The 26,918-nt window shown below is 42.3% G+C and overlaps 1 protein-coding gene across 2 annotated transcripts in view; it reads left to right on the top strand.

The window, feature by feature from the left end:
- The window catches only part of Ndc80 (NDC80 kinetochore complex component), a 28,690-nt gene extending 22,351 nt beyond the window's left edge, over positions 1-6,339 (top strand). For both annotated transcript variants that reach the window (XM_051190925.1, XM_051190926.1), the window contains 4 exons: positions 3,083-3,175; positions 4,174-4,304; positions 5,219-5,321; positions 6,065-6,339. In XM_051190925.1, the coding sequence (XP_051046882.1) occupies positions 3,083-3,175; positions 4,174-4,304; positions 5,219-5,321; positions 6,065-6,211 (474 nt within the window). In that variant the 3' untranslated portion in view covers positions 6,212-6,339. The remainder of the gene's footprint in view (positions 1-3,082; positions 3,176-4,173; positions 4,305-5,218; positions 5,322-6,064) is intronic.
- The last annotated feature ends 20,579 nt before the right edge of the window (positions 6,340-26,918 follow it).

The raw sequence follows: 26,918 nt of genomic DNA, 5'->3' as shown, positions 1-26,918 counted from the left end.
AGCAAGTTCAAGGGTAGCTTGGTATGTAAAGCAATAACCTGTCTCAAAAAATGAGAAAATGGATAATAAGATCAATTATAGTGTAAACAATAAAATCTCAAAATTGGTTCAAAATGAACATTCAAAATAACCAGTAAAATAAGAAAAATAATTAACTTTCAAAAAAAGGATTCCATTAGCATATTATTTTACAGATGAGTACTTTCAGATATTAAAGGTCAGATGATTTTAGGACATGGAAATTGTCATAGAACATAAACATAACTATCAAGAGGCTACTGTAGGCCTGTACAACAATTTACAGGCATCACAATAAAAAAAAAATTAAACCCATCAGTGACAGACATAAAATGCAAAGCTCAATAATTGGCCATTGAAATGTATTTGGCAAATGTGTTTATCTTAATTTAAGACAGGGCCTTGATCAGTATCGACAAGTGTCTAACCCACAGTCTTCAGGCCTGACTTAGCCTTCTAAGCACTGGAATTAGATGCATGTATAGCAACAGCTGGCTCAGCAGTTGCTTTATCCGTGACCGTATGGTCTGTCTGGTACTGTAACAGATGTCTTTAGTATTAATATAGCTCACCACCTGCCCTGCGGGCACCCATCTCAAGTGGGAAGATGGCTACATTAAATACTTTCCATTAGAAGACTATTAAGTTAGCTACACAGTAGTAGATTTCATGTTGGCATTTTTATGCATGCTTTCTTCTTCCGCTCCCTACCCTCTGCCCTCCCCGTGCCCTGCTCTTGCTGCTCCCTTGCGCACAAGCCTCCTTTCTTTCCCAGCACAATATTCCACTACCTCCCTTGAATCCCCCTCTGCCCAAATCCCTTAAGATCTCTTCTTCCCGCTCCGGTCATGAATCATCCGCACACACACAATACCCTCACACATAGAAACTTAAACCAAGGTTCCACATATGAGAGAAAACACAGTGTTTGTCTTTCTGAATACATCTTGCTTTATTTAACATAGTGATTTGCAATTTGCCCCATTTTCCGAAAATGTCCTGTTTTTATTACTTTTAAGTATGTGCATGTGTGTGTGGGTGCAGATGCCCGCAGCAGTCAGAGCTGTCAGACCTGCTGGAGCTGGTGGTGCAGGTGGCTGTGGACCACTAGTGTAGGTGCTGGAACCAAATGCCGGTCCTCTGGAATATAAGAAGTGCTCTCAACCACTGAGGCAACATGGGTTTTGTTTTTTGAGACATGGTTTCTCTGTGTATCCATAGCTGTCCTTGACCACGTTTTGTAGACCAGGCTGTCTTGAACTCACAGAGATCCACCTGCTTCTGCCTCTGCCTCCCAAGTGCTGGGATTCAAGGCGTGCGCCACCGCCACCACCTGGTCAGTTATTTTTAATGCAGATAAATAAAGTCATATAGTTTACATATAGAACATTATGCCTTTCATGTTGTGGATAGACATCTAGGATGACTCCATTTCTAAGCTATTTTACACAGTGCATGAATAAACATGAGTGTTCAAGAGTATTTGTGGTATGACTTAGAATCTTTAAGGTATGTACTCAGAAGTGAGGTAGCCAGATCATGTGATAGTTTTGGTTGTAATTTGTTCATTTTTGTTTTTATGTATGTGTTTTTCCTGCAAGTATATAGGTACACACCTGGTGCCTGTCGAGGCCAGAAGAGGATGTGAGATTCCCTGGAGTTATAGACAGTTGTGAGCTACCAAGTGGATACTGGGAACCAAACCCTGGTCCTCTGTAAGAGCAGCTAATGCTCTTAATTAAGCCATCTCTCCAGCCCTTTCAAATTTTTGGCAACCCTTCATACTGATTTCCATAGTAGCTGCAATTTGTATTTTCACTAGCAGTGCATAAGGGTTTCTCTTTCCCCAAATCCTCAGTATATTGCCATTTCTTGATGAAAGTCATTCAGAGCAGGTAAGGTGCAGTCCCAAGTCCTTTTTAATGTGCCCTACTGTGGTGTCTTAGGACCATCTTCAAATGTCATTGACCATTTCTATTTCTTCCTTTGAGGACTGTGTTAATTTTTGCTGTTTATTACATTGTAGATCCCTACCTGAAACATAGTTGGCAGTCTGTCTCTTCAGTTGTGAGGTTGTTTACTTAAGCAGGTTTTAATTTCATATAATCCCATTTGTCAGTCCTTGGGCTTATTTCCTATAGTATTACAGTCCTTTCAGAAGTTCTGCTTCTACATAGGATGATTATGGGCATGCCTTTAATCCCAGCGCTCGGGAAGCAGAGGCAGGCAGCTTTCTCTGAGTTTGAGGCCAGCCTGGTCTACGGAGTGAGTTCTAGGACTGGCTCCAAAGCTACTGAGAAACTCTGTCTCCAAAAAAAGGAAGAAAAAAAAAAAATACATAGGTGATTGCTATATAGGACGTAGCTGATTGATATGTCTTCCCTAGCAATTTCAACACTTCCTGCTTTAACATGAAGTCTTTGATCTATTTTCTATGTTTCTTATAGGGTGACACAGAATCTGGTTTTGCTTTTCTACAGGTGCATACCGAGTTTTCTCAACCAACACTGTAAAAGAGGCTGTCTTTCTCCTAATGTATGTTTCTGACACCTGTGGGGGGTTTTTTGTTTGTTTTGTTTTTTGTTTGTGTGTTTAATTAAGCAGCTGCTACGGCTGGAAAGATGGCTCAATGATTAAGAGCACTTGCTGCTCTTGCAGAGAACCCAGGTCCAGGTACCAGCCCCCATATGGCAGTTCACAACCATTTGTAGCTCCAGTTCCAGGGTACTGATGTCCTCTACACATGACGGAGAATCTTGAAAAGAAAAATTGTACTTCTTTAAAAGAAAAAAAGGGCTGGAGAGTTGGCCCATCAGTTGAGAGTACTTGCTGCTCTTGAAAAGAGCCCAGGTTTGATTCCCAATATCCACATGGCAGCTTACAGTCGTCTGCTGACTCCAGTCTCAAAGGATCTGACTCCCTCTTCTTACTTCACTGGGCACCAGGCATACACATGAGGCATAGGTTTATAAATGCTATCGAAACACTGTGTAACAATAAAATATGATGCATAAAAGAAAATTAAATGTGTTACAATGTTCAAGAAATTTTGATGTTCCACAAGCTGAACACCATGAAGACAGAGACCAACAGAAGTGTGAAGATGCTAAAGGAAGAGGTTCAAAAGCTCAACGGTCTTTACCAACAAAAAGTTAAGGTAAGAACTTGACCAGTGTGTTCACGTGACTCACATCTGAAATCTTAGCTGGATATGGTGGCATACAGAAGCTGAGAGACAGTCTCAAAACTCAACCAAAAAAGCCAGGTGTGGTATAGTCCTACCTGTAATCGCAACATTTGGAAAGACCCTGAATAGAAGATTAGCACGGGTTCAAGACCTACCTAGCTACACAGCAACATCATTTCTCAATAAGTAATAAAGCCATAATCTCTTGTATATTTTTATTGAGTTAGTGTCGCGTATTCCCAAAGAATGAACTCCCCATAAGGTTAACTGTCCATTAAGAATCATTGCAAACTGATTGTCCCAACTAAATTCCATACTATTCATGAGAGCTCCAGAAGGTGGTTAAGGTGTAAGACTGACTGTTCTACCTGCATTTTACCAGACAGGTATTAAGAGACCCATTCATTGGCACTCAACACAATTTAATTAAATTTCTAACTGTGCCATTAGTTATACCAATAGAGTATTCGGAATGGAAACTTTTGTTTTGCCCCATATTATATGTAGGATACTTTTTGAGCAGTGTGAAATTTTTAGAAATTATACAATATCTGATCTGCACGTGAAGTGTGAAATAGGTGGCAGTTGTTTTTACTTTTATCTTATTTCCTTCATGAAAGTTTATTCTTGGGAGCACTTCAGTGAAAGACTTTGTAATTCCATACATCATCTCCACAAATGCAGGAATCTGAGAGGCATCGAAACCACTTTTGCTGTGCATAGTTAATATGTGTGTAAAAATTTAATCCAAATACCAGGTTTCTTATAAATAAATTAGACTTGAAACTCTATTGAATAAACTGCTACCCAGAAGCCTCCTGGAAAGGGCCCATCTGTGTTTATGGCATGAAGTCCCCAGTGGAACAATTAAAGAAGGCAGTCACCATCTTGGGAACACAATGATGCAACATTGTTTTTTAAATGCTTCACGCACTTGAATGTCAAGAAAAAACGATTTTCTCCTGTAGGAAGCTGAGGAAGAAGATGAGAAGTGTGCCAGTGAGCTTAAGTCCCTGGAGAAACACAAGCACCTGCTGGAGAGCACAGTGAAGGAAGGCCTCCGCGAAGCAACGGATGAGCTAGATGCCGTGCAGCGGGAGTGAGTTCACCTCACCATGAGCCAATTCTTTAAACATTGTAAAGCTGGTTCTGGTCTTTTACCTTTAATTCCTAGTATAAAAGAATTTGGGGTGCAAAGAATAAAGAGATTTTAAGAATGTGAGCAAAAAATTTAAGATACCTTCTGCTACTATTACAGTTATTGCTCACCTAGATTATTTAATAGCTTTTGATGCCTGGAAATGAATCTGGTTTTTTTGTTTTAGTTTGGGATTTATTATTATTTTTTTGTTTGTTTGTTTTTGAGATAGGGTCTTTATACATAGCCCTGGCTGTTCTGGAACTAACTGTGTAGATTAGGCTGCCTGTCTCTGTAAAAGCATGCTCCACCATACTGGGTTGGACATATCTTAACTAGTTAAGAAATATGTATGTAGAGCCAAGCGGTGGTAAGAAATACATAAGTAGGGCTGGGCTGTGGTGGTGCTCTCAGGAGGCAAAGACAGGTGGATCTCTATTAGTCCAAAGCCAGCTATTACCCAGAGAAACTGTCTTGGGGGAAAAAAAAAACAAACAAACACAAAAAAGAAATATGTAAGTAATTCAATGAATACGGAACTCTTCAACTTAAGACCTACAAAGTCAGGCATTGTCTAGCACTTGGGCTAATAGGTGGAAGGTCATAACACCAGGATAGCTGACCACACGTTCAGTGAACTGAATCAGCCGGTGGAAATCTGGTATATGCTTATATATGGTATTTGAATGGATTCTACTGGGCATGGTTTTCTGTAGTCAACAAACATTTCTTGGGGAATAGTAACATAAATAAATGCAAATTTTCCACTTTTGTCAGCTTACTCCACTGTACTGATTTATTTACCTATTTTCTATACATTAAACAAGAGTTGTCTTTTTTTTTTTTTTTTTTTTTTTTTTTTTTTAATTCTACAGATACCAACTAATTGTACAAACCACAACTGAAGAAAGGAGAAAAGTGGGAAATAACTTACAGCGTCTTTTAGAGATGGTTGCTACACATGTAGGGTCTTTGGAAGTGAGTATTAAGGTCTTAACTGAATTATAAGAGCTGTTTTGTTTCTATAGGAATTAAATGACACATTTCGTTTTTATGGAAACATGATTTATTAAAAGAACCCTGTGAACTGGTGTGGCAAGGTTATAGGAGACTACTTGTATACTTTATAAACAGTGCTTTTGTTCATGCGCACACCCCCACGCATACACTAACAGAATAGGTCTGGCATGGTGTTCATGCTAGCATTTAGGAAGTTCAGCAATAGGATTGCTACTAGTGCACACCTGGCCTGTTTCAAAGAGGCCAAAAGTAAGCTGGGCTATGGTGGCACATGTCTTTCTCATACATTCAGGAGAAACAAAATTGGTATGTCAGAAGGGAGTACTCACTGATGGTGTTGGATCCTGCCTTACACAAATAAATGGACTATGAACTGGCTCTTTTCTTAATTATAAAATGTTTTTTGGTTTTGGGTTTTTTTTGTTTTGTTTTGTTTTTTTGTTTTTGGTTTTTTTTGTTTGTTTGTTTGTTTGTTTTGTTTTGTTGTTTTGCTTTTTGAGACAGGGTTTCCCTGTATTGCTTTGGAGACTTCCTAGAACTCACTCTGTATGCCAGGCTGGCTTCAAACTCACAGAGATCTGCCTGCCTCTGCTGGGAATAAGGTGTTCACCACCAACACCCAGCTAAAATGTCATCCTTATATGTAAATGTCACACGTGAAACAAAATTGTATGTTAAGCCTTGTGAATTGTTTCCACTAGAAACATCTGGAAGAACAGATTGCTAAAGCTGACAGAGAATATGAAGACTGCATGTCTGAAGACCTCCTGGAGAACATCAGAGAGATTGCAGAGAAGTATAAGAGTAACACTGCTGTATTTAAGGCTCCCCTGAACGAAGATAAATGAATGGTGGCTATCTTGTATCTTTCAAAGACGACATTAGCTGAAAATATTTATATCCCAAAATTATGTTAATTTGACAGATTAACTTTTTTAGGCCTAACAAGCCGGTTAATAAAGTCATTAGTAAAGTGTGGGTTTCCCCTCCTGTTTCTGTGACTCACTTCTGATGTGAAAGTACCTGGTGTGGGCTAAAGCAAGGGTTAACAAACTACAGTGTGAACCAAATCAGACACAGCCACTCGCTGACTCTAGTTACAATGTGAACCAAGTCAGACACAGCCACTCACTGACTCTAGTGCTTTCCTACTGTGATGACAGTTGAGCAATGTAAGCAAAAGACCTGGTCTGCAGAGCCCGATATATTGACTCTCAGGGCCTTATCACGTGGCTTAGGGCGTGGGATGGGAAAAGCATCTATTCACCCAGATGGAAAAGGTAACAACAAACCAAAGAAAGGATTCCATCCAAATCCAGGTGGTGAATCAGTGAGCTCATTGGGGTTACATACAGGATCAAAATGACTCAAGGCAGCTACACCAGGGAATCTGGACAGCATTCAGGCAGTTATACCATGAAGAGTCCCACCCACAGCATGAGCAGCTCACAAACAGCTGTACCACTGAAGAGCTCTGAACAACTTAAAGGAGGCTACACTGCCACAAAGTTCCCTCACTCCAGTCAATTATGTACCTTTTGGAACCTCAGAGCGGGAGCTCCCGAGCCATGTCACTCCCCTACTGCATCCATGGGGGAACGTCACTGAGTCTAAGATGTTCTCATTAAGACAGCAGGAGCCCTCTGCAGCCTAGAAGAAAGACACAGGTCCTCTACTTTAAATTTTCAGATCATTTGTTTAAATACTATCTAATTTTAAAAGTTCTTCAGCTGGGAATGTAGCCCGGGTAGAGAGCTTGCCTAGCATATATCTGCAAAGCCATGGGTTCAATTCCCAGCACCCAAGAATAAATAATTAAAAGCAGTTATCTTCAGACAGAGCTAAGTGGACACAATCTAGAAGTAGTTTTAACACAGGAAAACATGTGCCTGGGAAAGATGAAGACTGCCTGTTCAAGCACTATATAGGTAGCAAGCTGACTTCATGAGGTGTCTTCATTCTAGTGAAGCCAGGACTATTCAACAGGCTGTCCCATCTGTGAGAAAGGAAAACAGTCTGTAAAAATGAGAGATGTTGAATCTTTCTATATACAGGTACTTACTATGTGAACCATAAAGTATGGTGGATAAAATTTTAAAAAAGAATACTGAGTTGTTGCCAAAGTAGAACAAAGAAGAAAGTAGCTTTTAAATTCACTATTTAAGATTTATTTATGTATTATGAATACAATGTTCCACCTCCATGTAAGCCTGCAGGCACCAGATCTCATGATAGATGGTTGTGAGCCTGAGTGGAACTCAGGACCTCTGGAAGGACAGTCAGTGCTCTTAACCTCTGCACCATCTCTCCAGCCATGTAAATTCCTTTTTTCTTTTTTTTTTTTTTTTAATGAAGAATCTAGTGTAACAGGATAGTAGTGGTATAGTGGGCATGTGCTAGAGTACTTGTCTAGCCTGTCAAAGCCTATCAAAGTTTGATCCCAGAACTGCAGGAGTCAGGTGTTGAAGCACATATGCAGCCTCAAGCTCACTAGGCATGATGGCCAACATAAGTAAATCTCCACATTCAGAATACTGGGACCCAGGATTGGAGGTCAAGGCCAGGCTGAGCTGTATAGCAAGCTAAAGGTCAAGGTTGCCTTTGAGACCCTATCTAAAACAAAAAAATCCATAAAAATAACAAAATTTATTAATGAAAAAAATTAATTTTTGAGGCAAAATCTCCAGCCCAGGCTGGCCTCAACTCCCTGTATAGCTGAAGATGGTCTTGAACTTCTAACCTTCCTACTACTACCTCCCAAACATGAGATTACAAGCAGTTTGTCTCCATGTCTGGATTATGTGCTGTGGATACCAAACTCAACACCTTTTGTATGCTAGGCAAGAAAAAGTATCACCAAATGAAAAGGCAAAAGTCCTGAAAAGAAAAGGCTGGGTCGTAGTGCACACCCATAACCCATCCTCTGGGCAACTGAGGCAAGAGGATCATGAGACACTCAAATGGATGTGTCCTTCCCTGCCAGTAAACTACCAGCCCTTGTCATTAATTATCGAAGGCTTAAGGATCTACAAGCTCAAAGTTCACATGCACAGCTAAAGAAATGAGAATGAACCCATGATGGTGGCTGCACTGGCCTTCCCTTCTAGAACGCCAAAACAGATCCTAAAGGTGTAACATAAAATAAAAGCAAGGAGGGCCTGAAGAGATACTAGACTGAAGTTAAATTGCCTGAATTCTACCACATTATTTCTTTTGTATTTATTTATTTTTTTTCGACATGAGGCACAGTTGTTATTTTTTTTGACAACTATTAGCACATTATTAGCTGGACATTTGAGCATATGTCAAAGAATTTTTCATATGCATATTGTGGTATTATACATACATTTATCAGTACACTTTTATTTCATTTTTTTATTTTACGTATTGATCCCAGTTCCCCCTCCCTCACTTCCTCTCTCTTTCCCTCCCTCCCATCCCCCCCCACCCTTCCATCCTATCCCCCCCACACTCCACAGGGAGGGTGATGCCTTCCAGGAGAGGTCAACAAAATCTGTTAAGTCATTTGGAGCAGGGACTAGGCTCTCCTTCCTGCCTCTAGGTTAGGGAAGTATCCCTCCATGGGGAATGTGCTCCTAAAGTCCTTTTGTGCACCAGGGATACATCCTGGTTCCACTGTCTGAGGTCCTCTAGATTGCCCAGTCCTTCTAACTGAGACCCATGTTCAGGGGGTCTGAGTTGGTCCCATGCTGGATTCCCCTTTGTCCAGGTCAGCTGTCTCTGTGTGTTTCTGAAGCCTGGTCTTGTCCTCCCTCTCTGCATCTGGATTCTAGTTCAGCTCAGTGTTTAGCTGTGGGTGTTTGCTTCTCTTTCCATCAGCTACTAGATGAGGGCTATATGGTGGTAGATAAGTTAGTCATCGATCTCATTATCAGGGAAGGGCATTTAAGGTTAGCTTTTCTGCTGTTGCTCAGATTGCTAGTGGGAGTCATCCTTGTAGGTCTCTGGACATTTCTCTAGAGTCAGTTTTCTCTTCAAACCTTTAATGTCTTCCTCTATTATGGTCTCTCTCTCTCTCTCCCTCTCCCCCCCCCCCCCGTCTTCCTCCTTTCCTCTCCTCTATCCCTCCCCTGACTCAATCTTCCTAGTCCCACGGCTCTCCTCTCCTCCCCTTCTTTTTCTCCTAGCTCCCTCTCCACTTACTGCCCCTCCTCCCAATATGCTCAGGAGATCTTGTTCCTTTTTTATTTTTTAAGATGTATTTATTTACTGTGTATTACACTGTTCTATTTGCATGTATCCCTGCAAGCCAGAAGAGGGCACCAGATCTCATTACAGATGGTTGTGAGCCATCATGTGGTTGCTGGGAATTGAACTCAGGACCTCTCAAAAACCAGCTTGTGTTCTTAACCACTGCATCATCTCTCCAGCCCCCAAATTCAACCATTTTCTTGGAGGATATTTGCCTTATAGCAAGAGAGTTTGGTGTAGTTTTTCTGATTCTCAGTCTGTGGTAATTAGGTACATTTCCTTTGAAGTTGGCATTGGGGCTAGTGAGCTGGCTTAGTGGGTCAAAGGTGCTGCTGTCCATGTCTAGCAACCTGAGTTATAATCCCAGGACCCATGTAAAAGTGGAGAGAGTAAAGACGTTTTGCAAAGAATCCTGGAAACCAAGCAATTATTCAAGAAGCGTAATTGAGCAAAATAAGTAACATGAACAAAGCAAAAGAAGCTAAATGTTACTCAACTGGCCTGCATGTTGCCAAGGAACAGTACACTAACAAAGGGTGTGGTGTAGTAAGGCAGGAAGACATGGCTAAATGTGGGTGGGTACAATGGGTGCATGAGTGGGTGGGTGGGTGAGTGGGTGGGGAGCAGGCTGCACCAACACTCTGTGGAGGGGAAGGCTGTGATAATGGAGCTGCTCATCCTTTACAGACTTTGCAGCCTCCAAATGGAAGAGAGGAAGAGAGGAATCAGCTCTAAAGCAGGCTGCTTCACTCACTAGACCCTAGCAGGTAAGGACACAAATAGAGAAAGTGACATTTGACAACTCAGTGAGTGGAGGGTGGAGGGAAAACTCAGCTGTTCAGGAGCAAAAGAGGCCACCTCGTGGGGCTGGAGATGTGGTTAAGAGCACTGGCTTTTCTTGCAGAGGACCTGGGTGGGCTCAGTCCCCAGAACACACATGGTGACTCACAGCCATCTGTAACTCCAGTTCCAGGGGACGTGACACCATCTTCAGGCCTCCATGGGCACAGCACACACATGATGCACTTACATACATGTAGTCAAAACATTCACATGCATAAAATAAAAGCAAATCTTTTTTTTAAAAAAAAAAAGCCACCTTGGGGAAATTTTTGAGGTTCTCTGTTTTTAAAAGAATATAGCCAGTCGTGCATATCTGTAATTCCAATACTCCAAAGGCTGGGGCAGGAAGATAGCCATAAGTTCCAAGCTAGTATGGACTGCATATGGAGAGCCTGTCTCAAAAAGCAAAACAAATCAAATCAGAGAGAGAGAGAGGACACAGGACACAGGAGACTGCAGAGATGGCTCAGTCAGTAAAGTGCTTGCTGTGTCAGCATGAAGACCTGAGTTCAGATCCCAGATCCCTTGTCAAAAGCTAAGACCGGTGCTCTGGGACAGATGGATCCTGGAACTGATTGGCTAGCCCTCATAGCTAATCTGTGGGTTTCTAATAAGTACGAACCCTGTCTCAGAAAATAAGGTGTAGAAAGATAAAGGGAGACACCTACATACAGTAAACATCCGGCTTCCATGTGCACGCACACACCTATGCACACAAAAAGCTGAGCAGTGTGCTATCAGAGGGATGGGCTAACGGGAAAACCAGTCCTCTCTTACCTTTCTACGTCCCAAGCAGAAAAGTGTCTTCTCTCCAGAAATTAGGTGGTCCATTACTTACAGGCGCTGAACTCACAATCATCCTGCCCCAGCCTCCAGACTATGGGTATCACAGACATATAGTAGCAGGCCTGGCTTATTTATCGTCTTTGGAGCAAATATATATTGTGCGTTGAATGTGAAATGTCCCCTTACAGGTTCCTGTATGGAATGATTGGTCCCTAGCTGGTGTCACTGTTTTGGGAGGTGTTAGAAACTGGAGGAGGCATGTCACCAGGGTGGGCGTGGCTGTGTAGGCTATAAGTCCAGATGCTTTCAACATATGTGGTATTGGAAGGTGAGCCACAGACTGAAAGCTACAGGTGGCAAAGCCCATAAGAAAATTTCTATCCCATGCAAAGAAAAGGAACTGGGAGCTAGGGACGTACCTCAGTTGGTAGAGTAATAGCCTGGCATGCTTTAAACCCATAAACAGGGTGTAGTGGATTAGGAGAAGCGTTACTGGGTGTGAGCTCTCAGCTACTATGCCAGTGTCATTCTTACCTGCCCACTATCATATCCCCTTCCATGAGAGTCATGGAAGCACCATGCCCTCTCACAGCAATAGAAGGGTAACTAAGGTGTTAGGCGTGGTGGCATCCACCTATAATCTCCCCACTGGGCATGAATTCAGTGATATTATGGGCTATGTGGGTGAATTTGAGGCCAGCCTGGAATAAACGAGACTTCCTCAAAGACAGGAGAGGGGACAGGAGGGGAGGAATGGGAGGGATTTGATCAAATAAAAGGAGAAAAGGAAGAGTCAAGGGATTCCAGTTCTGTGAGATAGAGAATTAAAAGGACATCCAATAACAATAAAGCTCTGAAACCAAGCTCATCTGCTTGGAGAGCACAGGGTGTCTCTAGCTTAAATTCAGGATTTTTCTCATTCTAGAGAATAACAAGAGTAACACAATAACACTTCAGAAAAAAATAAATGTGTATGAGGTGTTGTGGAATATTATTTTAACTGTGTAAATATGTGTTACATTTTTTTTCTGCTTCTTTTGATAATAATGCAAAGACATGTTACTTTTGTTTGACTAAATAAAATTAACCTGGCCTAACAAAGGAGGCTCATGCCTCTAATCCCAGCACTTGGGAGGCAGAGGCAGGAGGATCTCTGTGAGTTCGAAGCCAGCCTGTTCTACAGAGTGAGTTCCAGAACAGCTAAGGATACACAGTGAAACCTATCTCAAATAAATGATAGGTAGGTATGTAGGAAGGAAGATAAATAGAGAGATAGATGATAGAGAGATAGATAGATGATAGATAGATAGATAGATAGATAATTGATTGATAACAGATGATAGACGATAAATAGATACATGGATGATAGATAGATAATGACAGACGATAGATGATAGATAGATGACAGATGGTTGATAAATAGATGATAGGTAGATGTTAGATACATGACAGATAGATGATAGATAATAGATGATAGATGACAGATGATAGCTAGATGACAGATGATATAGACAGATAGCAGATGGATGATAGATAGATAGATAGATAGATAGATAGATAGATAGATAGTTTGGAATATTGGCTCAGCAATTAGAAGCATATCAAGAGGCTTCACAATCACCTGTCACTCCAGCTCCAGTGAATCCAATCTCTCTTCTGGCCTCCATGGTGAGCCACGTGCATGTGTGCATACAAACACAGACACACACACACACACACACTCACAAATAAAAATTAAATAAAGATAAATAAACCTCTGGTCCATAGGAAAGACCATATACCAAACCATATCTGTCTCTGAATAAGCAATTGAGGAATATCTCACTAAGATCACGTGAAGAAGGTCTCATCGAAAGGTTTTCTATGGGTTGACCCACTAAGGAATTACTAGTCATTTTTGTCCAAATGCAGTATGGAACTTACTATGTTTGGTTAAAATCGTGTTTCCATGTCCAGAGGAAAACACCATTTGTCTCCATCATCAACGTTTCCCCAGTCCTAGTTAAAGTACAGGGTGCTGGTCAAAGAAGTGATTTTGCTGGCTAAAGACCTACAGAAAAGCCAAGAGCAGCACTCCATGAAAAACATCAGAAAATGAGAACTCTGATTTGTGTGGAGCCTGAGGATGCGCATAGCTGTTAATATCTGGTGCAGTATTTTCCTCCCATCTCCACTGGCTGTTTCCCAAGTGATCATAGTCCTCCCCTGAGAGAAAGATTAGAGGCTTGGGAGACAAAAGGGAGGGACAAAACAATTATACCATTAAATGCCCTCTCCTGTCTCTTCCTTGTGTGATTGGTTTTGAAGAGTAAATCTTAGGGAACGAGGCTTTGAGTCAGAAGCAGTATTTGGGCTTTAGACTAGCAAAGCTGAAACGATTTACTACTTGATGTCAACTATGTCAACTACTTCTTCTTTTTCTTCTTCTTTTTTAAAAACCAACATGGTTGTGAAGATTTAGTTTTGCAGGAAGGAAAAAACATTCTCCAAAATGGGAAAGGCTGAGGCCCTGTGGATGTAAGAAAGGGACCCTGTAAATAAACAATGGGCGTGTGAAAATGTGTGAACTTATAACTTTAACTTCTTTATTCTTTTTCAAGATTCCTTTTTTAGGTTTAGATCACAGGAACAGAAGGAGGGACACACCCAGAAGCAGGAAATAGCTATTCTAAAACCAAGAAAGAAGAAGAAGAAAGAAAGAAAAAACAACACAAAAGTCTCAGAGCATCTCTGCCGTTTTGTCCTGGGTAGCTTGCTTCTCAAAGGGGACCTTTTGTGAGTGCGTGACTAGGACAGAGATGCTCGGCTCTCTGTGTATATCACACCCAGGTTTATTTGTGTAACTCTGTCCTTGCACATATACTGTTCCCTCCAGAAAAGCATTTGTAACCCAGATCGCCTCTTCAGAAGTGCTAGGAGCTAAGTCCCCAGGGACAACAGAGGAGCAGGTAGAAGAGCCATGATCACTTCAAGCCAGAGGATGGCCAAGAGGAGGAATGGCTTGGGAAAATTCCACACTGCGCATCATTTAAGTTAGAGGCTTGAGGAGGGCAGGAAAGAAAAGTCTTCACCTTTTATGTTTCCCCTGGCCACACAAAACTAAAAGGTGTTCACTCGTGTTGCTGCTTGCCTTCCGGGAAAGCTACAGCAACAGGTTGATGTAATCAGAGTGTGAGAAACAGCCAGTTCTCACAAATGACTTCTCTTTTAGGAAACCAAAACCAGAGGAGAAACAACTCACTCTGCAGAGGAAGACCGATTTCTTTCTGCTACCCTGAGGCAGTGTCTGAAATGATGTAGGTACATGTGAGGTTGCCCCCATCAGATAAGAAGTACATACTACAAATCAGTTGTGTCGTGTAACTCTGCCGACTATCCAGACACTTCCACTTAGGTCAGCTGTTCTCTAAGAAGGGTCTAAATCAGGCTGTACACCTTTCCTCACTCTGATGTCAGACTGGCTTCTTCGAGCAATATTTACTAAACCCAAAAGTAAACCTGTTAGAATTAAAAAGAAATCCAGTTCTGAAGTTGAGAAGAACCAACTTTAGTCTAATTTAGAGCAATGAGAGCTGCATCGCATTACCGTGTCACACAAACCTAGGCAATTCTAACCCAGCTCAGGTAAGTATTACTACCGATGGACAGCCCATGAACATGCACCCTCAATACTCAGCCCTGTATGCTTTTACAAAGACATACTGAGTTGAGTCCAGCCTGGGCTACAGGAAAACCTGTCTAAATCAATCAAACAGTATCTCATTTTCCTAAAGAAGTTTCAGGTTTACAGAGCAATTGAAGGGAATTTAGATAACGTTTCCCATTCTCTTAGACTCTGCTTCCACGTATGTACAGTCTCCCCATAGTTAATATGCTCTGCCAACATACTACATTTGTTACAATTGGGGGATCCTCACCTGCATATCATATCACCGAAGCATAATTTACATTAGCATTTACACTTCGTGTGTGTGTGTGTGTGTGTGTGCACCAGCATGTGTGGAGGTCAGAGGACAAATCAAAGCACTGGGATTACAGGTGTTCTTGGTCTGGGTTTATGTGGGTTCTGGAGCCATCTTCCTGTCTTTGTTTTTCATTTATAGGTTTGGACCAATGTATAATGAATTGCACCCACCAATACAGCGTCTTGAGTACTTTCCCTTCCTCCAGCTTCATTCTCTTCAACCACTGCATCAAAAGAATGTGGATTTTTTTTTGTTTTTGCTTTTATTAATTTAAAATAAAAACAATTTTATTTTACATATCAATCCCAGTTCCCTCTCTTCCCCTCCTCCCCTGTGCTCTGCACCAATCCCCCATCCCATCCCTCTTCTGCTCCCCAGGGAGGGTGAGGCCTTCCATGGGGGATCTTCAAAGTCTGTCACATCATTTGGAGCAGGGACTAAGCCCTCCCCCATGTGTCTAGGCTGAGAGAGTATCCCTCTATGTGGGATGGATTCCCAAAGTCCATTTGTATACTAGTGATAAGTACTGATCCACTACCAGAGGCCCCATAGACTGTCCAGGCCTCCTAACTAACACCCACATTCAGGGGGTCTGGGTCAATCCTATGCTGGTTTCCCAGCTATCAGACTGAACTCCATGAGTTCCCCTTTGTTCAGCTGTTTCTGTGGGTTTCCCCAGCCTGGTCTTGACCCCTTTGCTCATCACTCCTCCCTGTCTGCAACTGGATTCCAGGAGTTTAGGTCAGTATATAGCTGTTGGTGTCTGCTTTTGCTTCTATCAGCTAAGGCTCTAGGATGTCATATAAGGTAGTCATCAATCTCATTATCAGGGAAAGGGCATTTAAGGTAACCTCTTCACTATTGCTTAGATTCTTAGTTGGGGTCATCCTTGTTGTAGATCTCTGTACATTTCCTCAGTGCCAGATTCCTCTTCACACCTATAATGGCTCCCTCTATTATGGCATCTCTTTTCTTGCTCTCCTCTATTCTTTCCCCAACTCAATCTTCCTGGTCCCTCATGTGTTTCTCCCTCCTCCTCTTCTCCCTTCTCTATCTCCTAACTCCCTCTTCCTATGCTTCCCATGCTCCCAATTTGCTCAGGAGATCTTGTCCCTTTCCTTTTCTCTGGGGGACCAAGGACATAGTTTGTTTGTTTGTTTGTTTCTAAATCAGAAATGCCTTTTATTCTTTGGCATATCTTGGTCATACCCACCTCAAACATCCCCTTCCAATTTCATGTCCTTTTCTATTTTTTAACTCATCCGGTCAAATTAGTGCTGCCTGTTGGAATGTCTTGACTTGCTCTTGTTGGCTTGACCTTGTGTCTTGTGCTGGTGATGCAAGACTGTTACGAGCATGTTTTCCCATCCACCTGGTCCCACAGCCACACCAGCTCCAAATAACACACCGAGCTGTATTAGATATAAAGCTGTTGGCCTGTCTGTTACTACTGTTTTTTATTGGCTAGCTCTGTCTTAAATATTAACCCATTTCTATCTAAGTATTTCCACGTGATCTTATCTTACCAGAGAGAGGATCCGGTCCTATATGTTGAATCTCTTACTACTTATCCCCGAATCTTCCTTTTCTCCTAGTCCTGCCTATCTTGCTTTCCTATTGGCCAATAGTGCTTTACTCATTAACCAATATGAGAAACATATTTGCAGAATAACATCGCCCATCACAAGACTGAAGTAAACTTGTGCATCCAATGGCCACCACCTCATGTCCAGACACAGAAAAGGACATAAAGTTATGATGAAAGTTATCTTACCAAGATTAAATTTGTAATTGAGAATTCCCCTTTGTAGGGTCTGCATGCTTGACTGGGAAAGGATTGAATCTGGGCCTTTCTTCCTCCCGTCCAATCCTCCTTCCCACAGGCAAAGAAGGTAAGGACAGTAACCTCTATCAGAAAGTGGTCAGCTTTGTCCTCTACTGACTCCTCATACTCTACTTGTCTTCATGTTTTTATTTTTGTTTAAATCCAGGGTGGGTGTCAAAGTCCACATCAAAATTACACTCCATAGCGGACACAGACTTAACGGGCTTGACCTCCATCACCCGAAGCTCATCTCACTGCAATTGATGGCAACCATATCCCCGATTGTTGTCACATAGGCAAAGTTTCAACGTATTTTCTAGTACTGATTTAGATTTGGTAAAATCCAGGAAGGACAGGCTCTGAAACTAGAATATGGAGTATAAGGCCAGTTGCAACTTGATATTCTCCACCTGAACAACAACCGCACATTCTGCATCATCCATTTGGGGTAAGTAACAAATGTATGTCCTGGAGTCCAAATCCCCAGTCAGCTGAACTGAGCAGGGGCCGGCCTGTCACTTGGCCCTGCTGTGCAGGACAGAGAGCAGAAGCGATGCTGTGAGTGTGGAAGACTGTGAGGACTGAGTGATTATGTTGAAAGAACCATGTAGCAAGAGTTCTAGTAGGACCTGGGTAAATGCTGAATGGCCAGAGAAGTAAAGGAACCGCCACATTACCTCTACTGAATCCTCAGACCAGAGGGGCCACCCTGTCCCGACGAATCCTCAGACTGAAGCCATGAGCCCCTGTCTCCTCCTCCTTATGTTTCTCTCTCTGCCCAGCTACATCACTCCCGTCTCCACTTCCCTGGTGCTGGGATTAAAGGTGCGTGCCACCATGCCTGGAGTCTATAGCTAACTAGTGTGGCTAGCTTCCCACTATGATCTTCAAGCAAGCTTTATTTATTAGATAGCAAACAAAGTATCACCACAACATTGCTTTGCAGACACCATTTCTGTGAACTTTAGAATACAAAGAAACCCTGAAAAACGTCCTCTTCGTCGTTTGCACTCAGGCTTGGGATTTTTGATGTTGTTTGTTTGTTTTCTCTGTTTTTTCTTCAAGCTCGACTTTTGAGACAGGGCCTTCCAGTAGCTCAGGTTCTCCAGCCCCAGTTCATCTTTGGGGGGGGGGGTGCTTTCTAAATCTAATTGTGTCCCCAAGGGTAGAACTGAAATGGAATGGGAAGGCAGAAGCAGCATAGAACATTCTTATTTGGGGGAGGAATCTCCAAACTGAGCTGATTGGTTAAACAAAGGGAGGCATTTGGTAAAAAAGAGAAAAAGAGCTGGGAAGGGCTAAGGAAAGGGGAGGAAGCCTGTAGAGGAGCCTGTGGAATGTGATCACCACCTCCTCTGGAAATGGTCTTCCTATCCCACTTGCTCTTGGGTAGGGCACTTTTTAATCTTTAAAGTTCCAGTGTCCAACCCGTTATGGATTTATGTTTGGAAACAAGTGCTCAATTGGTCTAATGAATGAATTAATACTTCTAAAACATCATTATAATTTTGTTTCCATGCTGGTTCTATCTACCTTCTTTCATCTTATGCTTGCACAGGTAAGCTGGGGTTGGGTCTAGCCCTTGGGAGCCTGAGTCTTTACTCCAAGCTCAGTTTTCTTGTTTCTTTCACAACATTGGCTCTTTAATATAGTGCAAATAGAAAGCCCTCCTGGAACTCCTCCCATCTCCAGAATTCTTTCCCATTTTTCGTTAATAAATGTATGTTGTCTCTGATTCGTAAAAAGAAAGGGAAAGGAAAAAGACCACCCTCCAGCAGGCTCCTCCCCCATATGCTTCTCTAGGCTCACAGGCCACAGCTTTTTCTGACAATCACTTTCGTTTCTCTCAGACACATTTCATTTCTTGAGACAGCATCTCACTATGCAGCCCTGGCTCCCCTAGAACTCTCCGTGTATGTAAACAAGGCTTAGCCACAATTCTGTTTTCTTTTTTTTTTCTTCCTTCCTTTTCTTTTTTCTTTTTTTTTTTTGGTTTTCAAGACAGGGTTTCTCTGTAGCTTTGGAGCCTGTCCTGGAACTCTGTAGACCAGGCTGGTCTCAAACTCACAGAGATCTGCCCGCCTCTGCCTCCTAAGTGCTGGGATTAAAGGTGTGTGCCACTAATGCCTGGCTAATTAATGAATCGAAGCTCATCTATTTGGCTACGTTGGCTGACCTATGAGCTCCAGGGATCTACCTGTCTCCGGTCCCCCGGCACTGAGTTATAGATACATGCCATGTATGCTGGCTTTTACATGGGTTCTGGGATTCAAACTCAATGTCTGTGCTTATAGGGTAGGCACTTTATTGAATAAGACATCTTCCTAGCTCAGATCCAACAGACTTTGGCCAAAACAAAGTCTGTTAAAACTGAAAAACTTCCCATATTAAAACAAAACAAAAAATAAATTAAAAAAAATAAAAACCTGGGCCAGCAAGATTTCTCAGTGGGTAAAGGCACTTGTCAAGACTGAAGGCCCTGAGTTTGATACCTGGCCCCCCATGGTAGAAGAAGCATTGTCCTCTGACCTTCACATACACAACGTAGCACTAGCACACTATTCCCCTATGCCCTCCTACATTCAAAATAAGTAAATTATAATTTTTAAAATAAACTTAAGTTTAAAAAAATAATTTTGCCTAAATTTCAGACAATATTAACAAGTATTAGAATTATATATCAGGTAGTGTTGGCAGACACCTTTAATCCCAGGATTCAAGGGACAGAGTCAGGTAGATCTCAGGGCCAGCCTGGTCTACAGAAAAAGTTCCAGGACAGCCAGAACGGTTACACAGAGAAACTCTGTCTCAAAAAACAAAACAACAACAACAAATAATTTGCATTTGTGATTTTTATCAGACTAAAGTTTTTTTCAAAAGAACAACACAGCTAATGCTTCAGCCCCAATTTTATAGTTTCAAAGAAGTCCAAGAAAGTCCAACATCTGCTGAGCTTACTCACAGATGTCACAGACAGAACCAGGTTTGAAGACAGCTCAGTTGAGAATTACATATAGCCCAAATAATCTCCTCAATAATGTTTATGTCTTAGGGCCAAATATATTTGAGTGGTATTTACAGCTCTGTCAACTACTAACCACATGAACTTGGGCAAGTGACTTATCCTATCTGTCTACAAAAGTCATTGAAATGAGTGTCTCACTCAGTGAATAGCAATTACTGCACATTCCTTGGTTGCATTTTTTTGTTACCATGTGTGTGCAAGCACATGGTGCACACCACAGGGTGTTGTACAGAGGTGTTTCTCTTCTTCAACCCCAGAGGTTCTGGGGTGGAACTCGGTGTCAGGCCTAGCAGGAAGTGCCTTTACCAGATGAGCCACTCCCAAGCCCCAAGTGAGGGTTTTCTTTTCTTTTTGAAACAGAGTCTCCTATCCTAGGATGGCCTTGCCTTGACCTCCCAATTTAGACCTTGAACTCACACCCCCTCACCTCCATCTACAAATGCTGAGACTATTGATGAGCCGCCAAATCCGGCTTTTGTTGCTGTTTGTGAGGCCGTGTTTTACTAAGTACTTCAGGCTGGCCTTGAAGTCCAGATCCTCCTGCTACGGTTGCCTGAGTGCTTCGATTGCAGGGATGAGCCAGCATGTGTGGCTGTACTTTCAGTTACAAAATTCTCTTTGCTACTGAGTGAACAATGACAGACTTTTGGTGACTGGGGCTGGAGAGACGGTCAGCATGCCGAAGCGCAAGAACCGGAGTTCAAATTCCAGGCATCTACATCAAAGGCCAAGCACAGGCTTGTTTGCCTGTGACAGATCCCAGGAGCTTAAGAGAATCAGACGGAGAAGACACCCAATATCCGATGTCCTCAGGCCTGTGCATACTCGGCACACTTCCTTCCGTACATGCAAGATATAAAGTATGTGCAACACCGTATCCCTCCTGCACACTGCTGTCATTCATATTTCTGGATGGATAATATTTAAATCTTATGTGTGCAATTGTCTTGCTACCTCTTACTGCTGAGAAGCATCCTCCTCAGTTTGTGGTGGGGGTGGTTAAGGAAGTCATAAGATGAAAGAATACATCCTTCCAGTCCACATGGTCAATATTTCCTGTGAGGGTTGGTTGAGAAGTTTCCAACTTGCCAGGCGGTGGTGGTGGTGGCACATGCCTTTAATCCCAGCACTCCAGAGGTAGAGGCAGGTGAATCTCTGTGAGTTCGAGGTCAGCCTGATCTGAATTCCAGGACAACCCGGACTGTTACAACAGAGAAACCCTGTCTTGAAAAACCAACCAACCATTGAACAACAACAAAACTTAAGTAATCATGGCATCATTTCAAAGTGGAGGCAGGAGGCACAAGAGTTCAAGACCAGCCTCTGCTACATATGCAACTAAGGCCAAACTAGGCTACCTGAAACTATCTCAAAAAGTAAAACAAGTTTGAAAAGAGGCTGAGAGTGTGGCCTAGTGGTAGAGTGCGTACCTAGCATGGGCAAGTTCCTATGTTCCTACCTGCCCTACCAAAAAAAAAAAAAAAAAAAAAAAAAAAAAAAAAAAAAGAATGAGGGAAGGGGAAATTTGTTTACATACAGTAAGACCATGATTCATGATATATGGTCCAAGCTGGCTTTAAAATTGAGAGTGCAGAAATTGTAGGTGTGCACCACCAAGCCCAGCCAGGGAGAAGATGTTATATAAAATAGTGTAGGAGTTTAAGATTTGGTCCTCCTCTGTCATTAGGGAACCTGACTTATAACATGCTCATTGAATCAGAATGTACTGGGTATATTGTGGGAACATATGAAAGCATCAAGGGTTGTGAGGAAAAGATAATGAGCTTGAGGTGCAAACAGCAGCTTTTTGCTCACAGCTAAGTGTTTCCAATACAAGTAGTGGCACCATCAGGTCTTAAAAGCTAAGGATGCAGTCTACCTACCTACTTGACACAGTGACTAAAGCCCGGGCTGACCTCAGACTCACAGTCCTACTGCTGCAGCATTTTGAGTGCTGGGGTTACAGGCATGAGCCACCAAGCCCAGCAGTATTTTATTCTTCATTAAGCTATGGTTACAACCACTGTGGAAATGAAGATGGCCACAACACCAAGTAAGGAAACGTGAGCAATAGGAGAAGGAAGCCCAGAGTGGTGACCTACACCTGTAGTCTGGATCAGCACAGTAGGATCACAACTGTCATAAGTATGTCTCCAGCCTGGGTCACAAAGTGAGACCCTGTCTCAAACAGAACAAAACAAATCAAAACCAAAGTTGTGGGGGGGATAAAACCACCCTTAAGTGTTGACAAAGTCACAGAGCAGCAATGCCTTTCCTATAGTATTGGGAAGTGTATGATTTGCATTATTTGATAAGTTTGGAAATGGGCATACTCTATAACACTTGTTACTCTATGCGATATATCCTTTGTATAAAAACATCAGGCCACAACATGTAAGTATTTATAGACGCCTTACTTATTGACTCATTTGTTAACTGGCTTTCTTGTTTTGAGACAGAGTCCCACATGTGTCAGGCTGGCTTCACACTCCTTATGTAGCTGAGCGTGATCTTGGGCTTTTAACCCTGCAATCCCTACCTCCCCAGTGCTGGGATTAAAGGTGTGTACCCCCGCACCCATTATATTAACAAATCTTCATTGTTTCCCCCTCTGTCTTCATTGTCCTCATACCGATCAGGAAAGTAGGGGGATTTTTGTTTGCAATGCCTTCTAGCCAGTTGGCTGTATGAAAATGAAGTTGAATATGTCCTTCCTAGCAGCTGGCTGTCAGAAATCCACTCAAGTGGGCGATGGACACAAGCTTTGTACCTTCTGTAAGAAGAACATGGCCACAAAAGTATCTGATGATGCCCTGGGTGAAGAGTAGAAGGGTCACGTCACGTGGTTGGAATCAGTGGTGGGTTTTCCCATGAAAACAAGGGTTTCCCATGAAACAGGGTGCTTTGCACCTGGTAAAAGTAAAGTTTCTGCACCCTGATAAGCATCTTGGCAGCACTCCAACTCAGACCAAGTCAAACCAAATTTTTTAAAACACTCACATTTAATGGATACAATGCTCCTGGATGATTTTCCAGCCCCCAGAGAGGAGACCCAGGAAAAGAGAGACTGGAAAACCACAAGTTTGTTTTCTGGGGACAGTTAAAATTCCCTGTGGGAGTGGTCTTGAGCATTTATGGGGTGGGGGGAGAGGTCCTCACTTGAGGTTTTTCTGAGGTGCAGCAGGGTTTGGAGGACAGGGCTTGGAAGGGAATTTCCATCAGAACATACTAGATTCTTGGGGTATATGGATACCAGGGGCTGCGGTGAGGCTTCCAACAAAAAAAAGAGTAATGGCTATTCTTGTTACAGACCAAAAACTGGAGAAAAGAAACAGGCTATTTGGGGATACATTGTAGATGTTAATCTAAGAGTTCTCACCTTTGTTATTGGAGGTAGTGGTTCTGGACTAGACTGCCAGATACACCTCAGTGTGTGGGGTCCAAAAGAGCTAGCAGAATCTGAAGACTTTTCAGTCTCTCTAAAGGCGATGATGTCTACTGTAATATTCAGGGTTCTTTAGAGTCCTAGAACTTATGGAGTGAATCTCTCTCTCTCTCTCTCTCTCTCTCTCTCTCTCTCTCTCTCTCTCTCTTCCTCTCTCTGCTTACAGGCTGAAATCCAACAATAGCTAATTATGAATGGAAATTTCAAGACTCTAGTAGCTTCTTGGTCCCACAAGGCTGGGTATTTCAGCCGGTGTGCTGGATCCCAAAGAAGGAATGTATGAGCTGAGTAGGTGAGGGCAAGCAGGCAAAGAACAAAGAATAACCCTTCATTCTTCCATTGTCCTTACATGGGCTAAAGGTGTGCCTTCGAGACTCAAGTTATGGATTAAAGGTCGTCCTGTCTCTAGATCTAGATCACATGTGCACTCCACTTCTGGATTATATTCACTCCAGTTATGGTCACACTAACAACCAAGAATAGCCATCACATCTACCAATATGCTTCCAGAAAGCCTTTAAACAAAGACGGTAAGAACTGTAGATTCAATGTCCTGTTACTCCATATGTCCTGTGATACAGACACTGATGTAAGAAACAGAAAACTAAGGAAAACAAAGAGGCTACAAAGTATGCTAAACTTTTGCTACGGACCACAGAAATATGCAGTGAGAGCTCATCTGACAAAATCAAAAAACTAACCCGATGGCTGGGATTATCCAATGGAGAAGGCCCATACACAGGGTGGTAGGAGTACTTGCTTTATGAAAAGTCACTGTCCTTACTGTAAATTCCCTGTGAGGCCATAGCACTCCCTTTCTATGGTGGGATTCATCCCCCAAACTGCAGCAATGTATTAATCATTTACTGGGCACAATTTCCCCTATGCATTGGTGTATTGGATGTCTCCCTCTGCTATGTGTGACTCTGGCAAGAAAGTAATCATAGTCAATGAATATACCCTTACTCTCTCAATGGGTCTTTGTATTAACTTAGAAGTCTGCCCCTCTGCAATTATCTTCCTTGGCAGACAGTTGGTCAGTGTTAGTGTCCAGGCAAAGAGACCTCAATTGAGACATTCACAGATACCTAAGGACAAAAAATTGAGGCCTGTCTAAAGTTGTTGAGCTATAGCTCTCAAATAGATAGAAGACAAGGGTGTCCTGATTCACTCTGCCAGCAGATAGGAAAGTACCTCATATTAACCTGCCAGTCTATTAACAATAGATCTGTGTCTTAAAGTTGTCACTGGGCACTGTGCCCTCCCTGTCTGATCTTGGTTTTGCTCCTTTGGCCTTGGACCCTTACATTGCCATCGTAAATGGCTCAGCTCCTTATTGCTTGCTCTAGGAACGTGCTTTTGATCAATAAAATTTCTTTATGACCTCAAAGGTCCTGAAGGAGAGGAGGTTTTAAAGAATAGAAGCAGCAGCTAGAAGAAGCATGGAGAAAGTTAGAAGTCGCACAGGGTTGTTAGAGTAGAAACAGAACAGTAAAGAGCACAGGAAATAAAGAAGATGACCCTCAGATTGTGTTAGAAGTTACCCCCTCCTTCGCTCCTGAGAAACATTTCATCTTTGGAACACTGGTGGGGGCTGGAGCAGGTCTCTTAGCCTCTACAAACTTTTGGCTAGCAGAATGAATCCAAAAGGGAACCCCTGGAACATATTTCTGAGAAATATAGGTTTACCCAGCCTGGGAGCTTTTATTTCTAAGCTTGAGTCCATAAGTCTTTAAGAGTAACAAATAATTGATCAGACCTTGAAGAAAAAAACATTGCTTCTGAAATTGCTCAGTGGGTAAAAGCACTTGCTACCAAGCTTTTACAGTATGAATTTGATATTCTCAGAAGTTGTTTGTAATAAATCAGATGTTTCTCTGTCTCACCTCATCCCACAGCTGCTTCCAAATAATCACTCGTAGGTTTATATTAATTATTAATGCTCAACCAGAAGTGTAGGCTCATTACTAGCTAACTCTTACATTTAAATTAACCCATATTTCTATGTTTCGTCACATGGCTCAAGGCTTCTTGCCTCATTTTCAATGCATCCTGCTTGTTGTGGGGTATGTCTCCTGAGTCTTCCCGCCCCTCTTAATCTGAGTTCTCAGTTTGATTGTCCACCTGACCTTATCCTGCCTGGCTATTGGTCAAACATCTCTTATTATTAACTTAACTAACGAGAAGAATGCATATTCACAGCACACAGAAAGACCATCCCACATCAGTGGTTCTCTGATGAAATATGCCATATTTCCGCATACATACGGGCAAGCACAATTGCTACTTTGGTAGCTCCCAAGAATTAGGTTGTTTTTGCTCATATTGTAGTCCTTACACCTACAATATGAGAATGTGTGCCATTTTTTTTAAAATTTATTTTAACTTTGGAGGATTAGCCAGCTATGTTCGAATGTTTGTCTTCTGGGAAATTCCTGCTGGAGTTTAATCACTATTTTGAGTTATTAAGAGGGTGGAAAATTAATCCAATTAAGGCATTTAGACACTGGGCCATGGGGAGGTGATAAAGTCATTAAGGTTGGGGGGAGCATCAGGTGAGTAAGGAGGCACCAGCTGCACATTCCTAGCCCCTTACCATGTGATGCCCTCTACCGCCTAGGGACTCTGCCAGCAACAAGACACGGTTGGTTGCCAGGTGTGGCCCCTTGGACCTCTAAACCAGTTACACAAAAGAAACATTTTTGATTTAGGGACTCTGTGCTATTGTTTATTAACAAGAAACCACAGACTTAAAGTGTTACTGTTACCAACCAAATGCATTTAGTTTTCCTATGTTCCTACCAGATCCTTCTCCTCTTCTCTCTCTTTTTCCTATATTTGGAAATGCTAGGGACTGAACCTTGGGTCTCCTCATCCATAGGTCACGTGTAGTGTATACCACCTCTCAAACCTGACAGACGTAGAATTTCTTCTCAAAATCACTAGAGATTTTTGTAAACCTGTTTGTGCTGTGGGAGAGGATCACAGAGTGGGGATAGCTATGTGCTTATCTCCAGCTACTAGCAAACATGATGGGCAAGTAAGGCCTTGATAAACACTTGCACACTGACGTTTTTGTTTTTGTAGTATGTGATGACCAGGTAAGAAGCTAGGCCATTCTGGTAGAGCTGGCTAATTAAAGGAGAACTCATGTAATCGAGTCAGCAGCCACAGCTGACTGCTAGCCATGGAAGGGAGTCCTCACCTTACTGAAGCTCCTGCTGACTACACTAAGTAACCAACCTCACATGAGGGCAGCAGAACTGCACAACCAACCTCATCCCAAAGTACTGTTATAAGCCACACTACATTATAGCTTTAGAAAAATTAAAATATACAGCCAGGTGTCGTGGCACCCACCTTTAATCCCAGCACTCCAGAGCCAGATCTCTGAGTTCGAGGCCAGCCTGGTCTACAGAGGAAGGCCAGGGTTACATAGGGAAACCCTGCCCGA

Source organism: Phodopus roborovskii, unplaced genomic scaffold (assembly GCF_943737965.1).
Source record: "Phodopus roborovskii unplaced genomic scaffold, PHOROB, whole genome shotgun sequence".
In the NCBI taxonomy this organism is placed as follows: domain Eukaryota; kingdom Metazoa; phylum Chordata; class Mammalia; order Rodentia; family Cricetidae; genus Phodopus; species Phodopus roborovskii.
The sequence above is the reverse complement of the archived record's forward strand: the minus strand, read 5'-3'. Positions and strand labels throughout refer to the sequence as shown.